General features: G+C 45.8%; 1 protein-coding gene across 1 annotated transcript in view; it reads left to right on the top strand.

Moving 5' to 3' along the window:
* The window catches only part of VSTM4 (V-set and transmembrane domain containing 4), a 105767-nt gene extending 95383 nt beyond the window's left edge, over positions 1-10384 (top strand). The window contains exon 8 of the mRNA XM_085608764.1: positions 10072-10384. Within this exon, the coding sequence (XP_085464890.1) occupies positions 10072-10197 (126 nt within the window). The 3' untranslated portion in view covers positions 10198-10384. The remainder of the gene's footprint in view (positions 1-10071) is intronic.
* The last annotated feature ends 467 nt before the right edge of the window (positions 10385-10851 follow it).

Raw genomic sequence — 10851 nt, forward strand, 5'->3', positions numbered from 1 at the left:
TCTTACTTGCACAGGCCGCAGCTGGCCAGACCGTAATATGAGGGAAACACATACATCTCAGTTCTCTTTTGCCGGGAACATCTGCAATTCTTTCGGTGATTTTAGTCTCCCTTAAACCCCCCTACCTACAGACCTCCCCTCGTTTCAACACTGAAATTGTTTAAAGGTCTCCTCAATACAAGAAGCAGCTGACATTAGGATTTTTTCTTTCATGAAAGAAAACATGTGTACCTCTTATTAAGGCAACGTGATCGAACAGAGTGTGAAGGATGTGGTGGTGCATTCCCTCGTGATTCAAAAGTTGGACTTCTGGCATTTTTTGTAGTTCACCGAAGGGTGAAAATTGTGAACCCTGTAGTTAGGTACGAGGCGGCAGAGATAGTTTAATTGTTGGTTATTATTCGTGCACATTATGTAATACATTATTACTACATTTCAATGGAAGTATACCTTAAGCCCTGGGTAATTTTGGTATTGTACCGGCACGAACGGTCTGGCCTGCCTCATGTTTTCCAAAAGAATCATAGTAAAATGAATGCATGTAGTTGCACAGGGGCTCTTGGGGAACCATCGTCATTTATTCGTCTGTTCACGTCATTCATTTTTCGCTTCCACCCACCAAGGCATGGAGCGTGGGGCAAGGTGTAGCCCAATTCTGCCATTGGTCTCATCACAGTCATGAATGGCATTTATTTGTGCACATCCACATAAAAAGTAATCCACTTCAGTGCCACCGCTGGTGGACCAATCTCTGCATTTATTTTTACTTCTGCTTCATGTTTTTTAAATTAATTTTTGCAATGGGCCATTTTTCACTTATTTGTATCCAATATTTCGCAAACTTATACATGGCACATTTTGACTGTGATATTTATGCTTTCCGTAACCTTTAGACTTGTAATGCATATTGCATATGTTTGCAAAAATTAAGAAATAAGGAAATGTAAAACAAACTTTACAGCCTTGCCAAGGCCAGACCCATTGGCTTTGCCAATGCTTGTTTCAATAAATCACGACTGTGCGCACACCCCTCCTTCCCTCTCCTTGCCCCGCACCTCCCATCCATGGTGCACAGGGGGGTTTCAGGTGGCGTGCAGGGGCTGTCTGTCATTATGTCGCTAGCCCTGAGGGGCTCGTGATGAAGAGTTTGGGATGAGCTTCCATTACCACTTAATGGCGATGTTCATGGCAATCGGATTAGCGAATATGGCATCTCTATTTCATGGGCTTCTGATGGAGACTGCCCTGTGAATGAGGGGATTCCAGTAAGAGAGCTCTGTGGGGACAAACTGGATCCCATCTCCTCACTCCCCCTGCGGAAGAGCCTCGCCATTGTATCCTCTCATTAGCTCCTGAGTGAAGGGGCCGTGCCAAACTCTCTCTGCTGGTGGAATGCAGCCTCGGGTGGCCTGCCTGGCCTGTCCGTACGCGGAAACTACGTATCTGTTGAACTCTGACCTGGGAACATAATGAAACATGCTCACGCTCCAATGTGCGCCTCACGAATACCCCTCACACATATTACCCACCTGAAATGAAGTCTGCAGGTCACACACAGGTGAGCCTCAGGCCAGCTGTGTCTAATGGTGGCTCCAGTAGGGTGGGGCCTGTGGAAGAATATGTAATAAATGAGTTTCATTTACATTTATTTCATTCACATTTTCGCCATGAGGATGCAATGATGTTTTGCACTAAGCTCTGACTGTGTTAATCAAATCTGAGCTTTCCAATTAATGTTGTTGTGAACACAGAGGCGACGGGCAGTGGCAGCTGGCATCTACGGGCAGTGGCAGCTGGCATCTACGGGGAGGGGTCACGCGCGAGCAAGCAAATATTTTTATTTAAAAAAATACTTACCTTAACTGACGTCCTCCGACTTCCTCAGCTCTGGACCTCTTCTCAACGGAATGCTGCAATGCCAGCACCAATCCTGGCGCTGCTCTCAAGCTGTGATAGCAGCGTACTGATTGGAGGGAGTGGCCTGACTCGCCGCTCCCGAGGGCACTGGATGCATGCACTTTCTCTAACCCCGCTGTCTGTAGAAAGCTGGGTTAGAGGTCTCAAAGTGCACATGTGTGGCGGGCCGTTGCAATACGGCTGGCCCAAAAGACATGCGCACTATGAAAAGTGCAAACACAGTCAGGGCCGGACTGGGAACCAAAACCGGCCCTGTAACAAAAACGGCCCCCAGGGGACTAAACCGGCCCCCACCCGTGCGGCCCACCGGGGGATTGCCCGGTGCCCGCTACGGCCAGTCCGGGCCTGAACACAGTCCACCCTCCCTCCTCCATGCTGCTGTCATTCAGCAACAGTCCCGTACCCATCAGGTAACTTGAGTGGGGCGGCGCTCCTCTGCTCCAACGGATGAGCAGCCCCTGTACAGTGCACATTACACACTGCCTTAGCCTAAATATTATTCATGACATATCCACACTCTACCTGAACCCTGAGTGCATAATAGAGGCCCCTCTTTTACCTAACTGTGCATAGTGTAGAGCCACCCAGCAACCTTTCAAACTGTGGACTGTGCAAATCACACTTAGGAGCCTCCTGAGTGTTGTCTATAGACGTGTACATGTCACATCCATGTTTCATCGCCAGAACTTGTCACACAGTCCCCTGATGTTTGAGTTGTGCACTCCACAATATGCATATTGAATACTCTAAAGAGTATTCAATATTCAATTTTTTTGTAATGTCTGCCTTTCTCACTGCATTTCCCCAAGATTCTCCCCTTTTTACACTCCAATGCTTCTGACCGTGAAGGGCTTCCTATGTACCTTGCATCACCGAACAACCATTAGCCCCGTTGCGGAATCCCCGGGTAAATTGTAATTCAGCCTGCTAGACTGCGATCAAGGTGTTGGGCCGGACTGAAGCACGCTCCCACCTCCTTCCTCACCATGCACTACCACGGGCTGGTGGGGAGGGAGAGAGAAGAAGGAAATCCACGTAGGACACTGCTTGACTTTTTGATCTGCTAATCAAATGTTAGGACATTTTGAGCAGTCACAACATTTTCATTCAATAATTCGTTTTCATATGTTTTTTAACGTAGCAGGTATAATACTAAAAGAGATGTTTAAGGACTCTGTCGTATTCACCTCCATAGTTGTGCACCGCTCAAAAGAGCCCAATTAATGCCATGTATATGGTGATCATATAATTCCCCTATTACAATGTGCTCTCCCTGTAACCAATATTATACCACTGGAAAATATGGACAACGTCCTTTCCTACTTTATGCAAATTCCCATCATGGCGTATAAGTGAGCAGTATCCTTTGAGTATCCTTTGATTTGTTTTATCGTTTACTACACCACAGTTTACACCCAAGAAAATTCTCCCTTATCTTCCCAATTTCTGAATAAAAGAAAGCGATGAGATTTTGTCTGAGCAGATTTTACTTCTTCATACCGATACCATTTGGAAACGGTCTCTTTTATCTCTTCCTGTCTCAAGGCCATCGCTCCTCAGAAATGCTAAGAAATGGTACCAACATCAAAAACATGTACACTTCATTCTCGACTAAAGTTGTAAGACAAAAGTGGTCTTTCATTGTCCCTCATAACTAATACATGGGCCAACGATTCAAAAGTGTGCTGTTTAGTTGCTGTAAAAGACCACGCGCTCTTTATTTCTGCTCTCTCTTCGTCACTGGCACTCACAGACATCATACTCCCTACGGATGGTTGCTGGAGAGCGGTCTCTCTTCATCAGGGCAGCAGTTATAAGGAAGCTGGTTGGAAAAGATGTCCATCTGGACTGAAGCAGCAGAAAGGATGAAAGACACTGGTTTGGCACTGGTGGGAGGGGGTACACATTTGGCTCTTTTATGTGGAGTAAAAAATCAGTCTGTTCCATAAGACTAATAGAAAGGACTGGGTGGGACAATGGAGTGAAGAAAGTGAAGGCAAACAAGACCCACGCAGAGGAGCAATTGTCTGCACCAGAAAGCAGTGGAACCTCCAGAACCCATGCTCAAAGACAATGCAAACAATCCTTCCATACACAACCATGATCATCCACAAACTCCCTCAGACCCTTTGCATTGGTCCTCCTAACAGGAAGTTAGTAATCTATGGATTTGTCCAGGTGGGATTGGTATTACAGACTTGCGCAGCACCATATCTCTGGGGTCTCATCCCTATAGCACTGTTAAATTTGTCAGAAGTAGCAAATTTGTCATTTTATAGTATCCTTGGAAAATTGCATACTACTTTGTTCTAATATATGTACAGTTATTGGTATTCGTGTATGAAGATATAATCACAAAGGTTTCCTTTGGACACCACTATACAACCAACCATATATATTGTGCCTCAAAAGAGTCTTCAACTTTGTCACTCAATCAAACCCATTGCAGTCAGGATAGGAGAATATATCTGTATACCCAAGGCTACTATGAAATGCAAGACTAATGACAGAAGGTTAAAAAGATGTTATTCATCATAAAACACACAAGGCTACACAATTGATGACACTGTGTCATAAGATATAAGAAACATTACAAATTCATTAAATTTCATTCAAAAAACACAATACAAAATATCAGACAACATACATTTTAAAATATGAACGAGAGTACAAAAAATAGACCAAACACTGTCTTAAATTGATCCCATCCGTAATACTTGTTTCTCAAAAACCGAGACTGGGTGCTGTACTCTATTGGCACTCGAAAGTCTCAGCGATAATACAGATTGTGGTCCTAGCAAATCAGGCGTCCACGCGTTTCGATGGAAGAATTATGATGCCACCTTTTTCAAGACAGACGTATTATGACTCTCGAAAACTAATAAAAACGGGAACAGTTAAAAATCCCCTCATTTGTCATAGAGGTTCGAGGGGATATAAATATAACTTGAGCACCAGATTATTAATATGTCTGGGCTTCAGGGGCAAACACCTCCTGTTGTCAGCATTGCCTGTCCATAGACTGACTAGAGGATGTACCCAAAGCGAAAAAAATAAGATCTAGAGCTAGACAGTTCAAGAATCCTGTCGGTAGCAGAAACTATAATCCTCGCGTTCATAGCACGAAAATTCTGCGTGGAATGTCCTCAAATATGGGTAAATTGTTGTTCCTATGATTTGGTTTTCCTTTTATAATGGACAAAGTAGGGGTCAATGAACTTCTTGCAGCGATCCTATGATGATATGGATTCGCTAGCGGGCAGCAGCCTCACGTCCTCCGTTCCTGTGACTGTAGAATAATGCGGATCGTGTATGAAGCCCAGACGTAGCTGGGAAGAAACAGAACATTGTACTGTAGAGTGCGGAAGGATCCAGACTGTGAACTCCAGAAGAACACAATGCACAGCTGGCTTAGAGGCATGGAGCTCCCCTGCAATAGGCACCATAGTGTAGCAGGAACTGTGAGTTAACACTGGTGGATGAGATGCGCCTTGAAGAGATGGGGTTTCCCTCTTTTTGGAAGGGAGCAATGAAGCCGCTGGGATGTATCACAGGATTGAGCGCTTAACAAGTGATAGCATTGATGATGTGTTATGTGATCGTCGATTACTTTACAAAAAAAAAGTCATTTGTAAATAAAAAAATTTAAGTATAGGTACAAAGTTTGCCATGTATTTTTAGGAGCCTGCTGCTGAATATTGGGAATACTGGATACCAAGGCTGCTTAGTCTTGGTTTCACTTCACACCTTATTCTTTCACCACCCTACACTTCCAGGTCCTTTTAACTGAGTCTTGCATGTTACTGAATTCTCCCTTTGTCACTGTTTTACATCTTTCTCTGCCTTATGTTTGTTTTTTTGCTTTCTCTCTCTTATTTTTGGTCAAAGTCCGATGATAAAAACAAGCCTTGATCTCCGAAAATTAGTGCCAGAGAATGCTTAACCACCTGCATTAATACAGCACTGTGATGTCGTGCATGATGTTTAAAGACTTGGATGTCGTCATGGGTGTAGTCATGAGCGCTGCTTGTGGGCTAAGCTCGCGCAGTCACTTTAAGATGGTCGTATTGAGGCTTCTGCTGAGGGAAGTAGTCACTGGCACGTGACAGGGCCTCGGGGTGATGGCGGAACGTGCAGGGGCTGCTTCCGGTTGCTGCCGGTTGGAGCGCGTCCCCTAAATCTCACAGTATGAGCTGGAATTTAAGCACACACGGCGCAAACTCCGTCCTCCAGCGGATTCCTTCATCTTCACAATCAAATTATTACATGCGAGAAATATGCATGGGGGAGCGTCTGCTCCGCGTTTTACAGCGCGCCGCGGCTTGGAGCGGTAATTGAGGGGCCGTCTCCGTTTATGAGCGCACTAATTTTATTTGGTTTTATTGCTTTTCGAGATGCAATTATTTATTTAGTGTGCTTTGGCTTTATTAAATTATGTTTACAAAAGGAACATCATAAAAATGCATGAAAAAGGCAGAGCAGCCCTCTTTGCCGCTGACCTGCTGAATGGGAGAGGGTTATTTCTCATCTCCAAAGATAATGGGAAAGGCAGCCTAAGAAACAACTAGGCCTTCCCCGGCCCAGCCTGCCCTGCAGGGAGGCCAGGTTGTAAAGCACGTGCCACGTGCTCAGGCGCTACTCGGACGGTGAGAAATGAACACGTGCCGGGTTGTATACTGCCTGGGAGGGAGTACGCGTTCAACAGTGTGTGCTTCAGGGGAGCACAATGTGCTTCAAGGTGCTACACGGCACGAGAGGGAAAACAACCTTCCACAGTGCCTGCTCCACTGTGTATTTTACTGTGGGGTGTGGTGTAAGTGCAATATATGCTCAAGTGTGTACCTTGCCAGGGAAGAAGGGCCCATTCACAAAGTGTGCTGTGGCATGTACAGGCGGCTTACAAAGTGTGTTCTCTTGAATGTGCTCTGACAGTGGGAACTCGTTATACGTCATATCCTCCGATGTAGTTCTCTGGCAGGCAGAGAGTACACCTTACACAGTATATGGCCGAGTTTGCTTGGGAGACAGAACGTCGTCCACTATGTCTGCTGTGGAGGGCACACGCCCAAGGAGAAGGCACACCTTACATGGCGTGTGTTCCTATGTGTACAGGTGTCTGATGGAAAATCCTTTTCATGGCTTCCATGGGCCGCGTTGCAGTGCAATACTCTGTCATGGGGAGAACACCTTCAGCTTCAACAGAGGGTGGTGCCCCAGGGGCGCTTACCATGATAGACGGTGAACAACTTTCACAGTGCCTGCTCTATTTTGGGACAGTACCAGGTTGAGACAACATACTCCAGGGTGTGTGCACCAGTGTGGCCCCAGGAAATAGAATATTTCTAGGTTGTCCTCTCGCTATCTCTCAAGTGAGGGAGTCTCGGGCGGGTGTGGGGTTGAGGGGGGTAGAGATAGAGAGACGTTTACTGTGACAGCCATGCTATTTCACAGCGAGCTGGCCATGCCTCTCTTAACACACATGCAGATGGAAAGTTGGCCATTCTACACCTTGTGAAAAGCTGGCCATTTTAGCCCTCAATCAAGCGCACACAGAGCTGTTCATGGCCGTTTAGTCCAGGAAGTATTGGCTGTGCCACATCGGCTCACACAACCCCTGAGGAGACGGCTGTGCCGCATGACTCCACATGCCAGTGAGATGATAGCTATGCCACACTCGTTTATGAACAACCAGTTAGGTCACACTAGCCCACAAGTAACTTAACCACCAAAGCACTTGACAAACTCTCATAGTTTTGATAGACTACCAGAAGTCGCTAGCCCAAAAGCTTATGGGCAGCTAGGATGCCACACTAGCCTGTGAAGATCTGGCTGTGCGGCATTAGCAGATAAAGAGCTTGTCATGTGCACTAGTCCACCAAAGTAGACAACTACCTTGTGAAAAGTTTGCAATCCCACTCTAACCAGCGAACACCATCCACTCTTCATTAGCCAGCAGAATTGCTATCAGACCCATTTAGGGGCCACAGCACAGGCAGGGGCTACTGGGCATCAACCGTGGAGGCTGAGGGTATTTGGCCATGTGTTCTCAGGTTCACCATCCTATGGTTTGCAAACTAGGCAGATTTGTACCCTTTCCTCATTTGGCTCTCGAGTTAGCAGGGGCCAGTGGTCAAAGGCTTTTCAGGTGGGTGGTGTATGAGCACGTACTCATAACTCAATAGTCAAACAACAGAGAGAATAATGCATGCATTCTTCAGCACTTTGCCCTTTTTAGTGAAGTGTTCGAAATCTTACAAAGTACTGTAATAATGCAGCAAATGACAATACTACACAGTTCATTGGGGCTCAGCTATGGTGTAATTCCAGCTACAATTCCATTTTGTATGGCACCCACTTCCCATTCCAGAACTTCTCTAGTGTCCATGGAACTTCTCCCGAAGTGTAGATAGAGGCATATATTAGGCACAAGTTCAGTTCACAAGGTCTCAACTGATGCGTAGTACTTTCTAGAGAGGTTAACAGTTCGCGTCAATGGGATTTTTTAAGTACCACTCAATGTTCGCACAGCAGAACACGGTTTGAGCGCCTAGCTCATTCTTTTGTGTCTGAACTCTTGTTTACTGCTCATGTTGCTTCAATTGCGCATCATTGGGTGGTGCTTTCAGCAGCGGCTTCACTGACAAGGGACAGCAGTGGTAGCTTCACTCAGGATTTCGGCCACAGCGGGTGAGCCGCATGATAGGCCTGCTCAGCGGGCATCCATCCTGGCAGATGCAACCTCCAAGCATGGGTCCAATGGGTGTTGGTTGTGGGCAGTTACAGCCTTCTAGCTGGGATCATATGGGGTGCTTGTCTGGCATGTGCAGCCTCCTAGCTGGGTTCAGGCTTTCTCTCTGGCAATGATGGCCGATACTCAAAAGGATTGGCTTGGATCTGGGAAGCCGCAACTCCAGGACCATGGGCATCGAAGAGGTGTCATGCACCACATGGCTATATCTTGGGCTTCATTATTGTAGGTGGTCTCCTGCAGGGTCACTATGAGAGACCGCTCATGACAAGTGTCAGCTTTGCTTCACTCTCAAGGACAGTCAACAGCTTCTGGGAATTATGAATGCCAAGAATACAGCTCCATCTTCTCCTAGACAGACTCTCCTCCTGCATGATTAAGCACACCACTTCCCTTTCTGAACATGCAGGCCTGGCCTACAAACGTCTCCACCTTGAACAACAGAAAGTGCAGTCCCGCCCCTCACCCCTATGTTCACCTAATGGCAGCGCTCAAGAAGAACTAACCAGCAGCCTTTTGCTAGCAAGGACTTCATGGAATTTCTTAATGTAGCCCTGTGTTCTTCCTCCTCATCTCAGTGTCTGTATGTCTATCCTCTTGCCACAGGAATGCAGGCAATATGATTCCAAAGTCTTGGAAAGCTGTAACACCCTCTGTCTTGAGCCATGGTAAAACAGGGGACATCCAAAATGGATCCCACTTGTACTGGTCCTACACACTCCCTACACCTATATGATCTCAACATACACACAGAATATCAGTGCAGGTTCTGGGTTCCAGTAACAGTGAAACTTTATGAGAGGGGTCAGTAGAATCTCCTGTCCCGGACACAAAAAAAGGTCTGGTTCACTGGTTCACAAAACTAGGTACGCTGTGTCCATCGCTTTAGGTGGTTAACCTAGGACAGCAGACCCACAGCAATTATGAGGACATGCTTTGTGCACCATTCTAGGTCACAAAATAGGACCTTGCATTACCAGAGACAGGCCTAAATCTTTGCACACATGCCAGATAATCATAATATTGTGCCCAAAATGTAAATCCAGGCTATCAGTTTCACATACAGACAGGTACTTTGAGGATGGGGTATTCACCCAGTTGCCATCCAAGGAACATTGCCGTCCCGACAATACCAAAGTGAAATGAATATTTGCAATGCGGCAAATTTCAACCCATTAGTTTGAAACTTGGCAAGTCCAATTCAACTATCCATCCCTTTGAGTTCGTAAAGTGAGTACATGAAATTGTGTAATAGTAACATATTGTTTACAGAGCTTAGAAAAACCAGGATTGCAGTATGAACAGCTATATAACATTATTACTTTCATGATGTAGTAATAGTATTCATTTTAGCCAATGAAGAGTTTTGGTCACCCAGATCATTTTGCTTTTCCCTGTCTCTGCAGCCTCGAATCACAGAGGAGAGCCTGACATACGCGGAGCTGGAACTGATGAAGCCGCCGCCGCCTGCCAAGGGCCACCCCACAGCCACAGTCTACGCCCAGATCCTGTTTGAGGAGAACACTATCTAAATGGATCCGGCCGATGCTGGCACTGAGCCCTCCTGGACTGATATTTATAAAAGAAACACATTTCATTATTTTTTTACTGTACTGTCTTCGCCCACTCTCTGCTGGCGCCAGGCGCCTTGGTGACTCTCTGTTCTCTGTATAGTTTAAGCCAAGACATAAACCTATCCCCTGCAGATAGCGCCGCCTATCCGTGTCTATGTGTTTCTTTTCTCGCGCCCTTTGGTCAGTGTAGACAGGCTGTATCATTAGAAACATTCTTCTTTTGGGTCAAACCATCTGGCTACTGAAAGATTATCTAACCATGCTACTGAACTTTGATGAAAAGATTGAAATTGCGCAAAATGCTATTTTAAGGGGCTCAGAGCTTTACCAGGTTGGGAGGTAATAGCTTCAAAGACACGAGCACTGGCTGTACAGTGTCTTTGGACTGAAACAAAGGTATCTCCAACACAAAACACCACTATATAAAAGAAAAAACTATTGGTTGTGTCAATAATTGTTGGGTTCATGAAAACTTGCTGTGTTATTTTACTGTGTTTGTGAATGAAGCTTTCCCTGCTGCTCTATGACTTTGAGTTGTGTGTATGTGTTCGAATCTCTTTTGCCGTCGTTGTATGTCTTTTGTTGTGTTTTTTTGTAGAAAACGTGCTCTGT

Source organism: Triturus cristatus, chromosome 1_2 (genome assembly GCF_964204655.1).
Source record: "Triturus cristatus chromosome 1_2, aTriCri1.1, whole genome shotgun sequence".
NCBI lineage: Eukaryota > Metazoa > Chordata > Amphibia > Caudata > Salamandridae > Triturus > Triturus cristatus.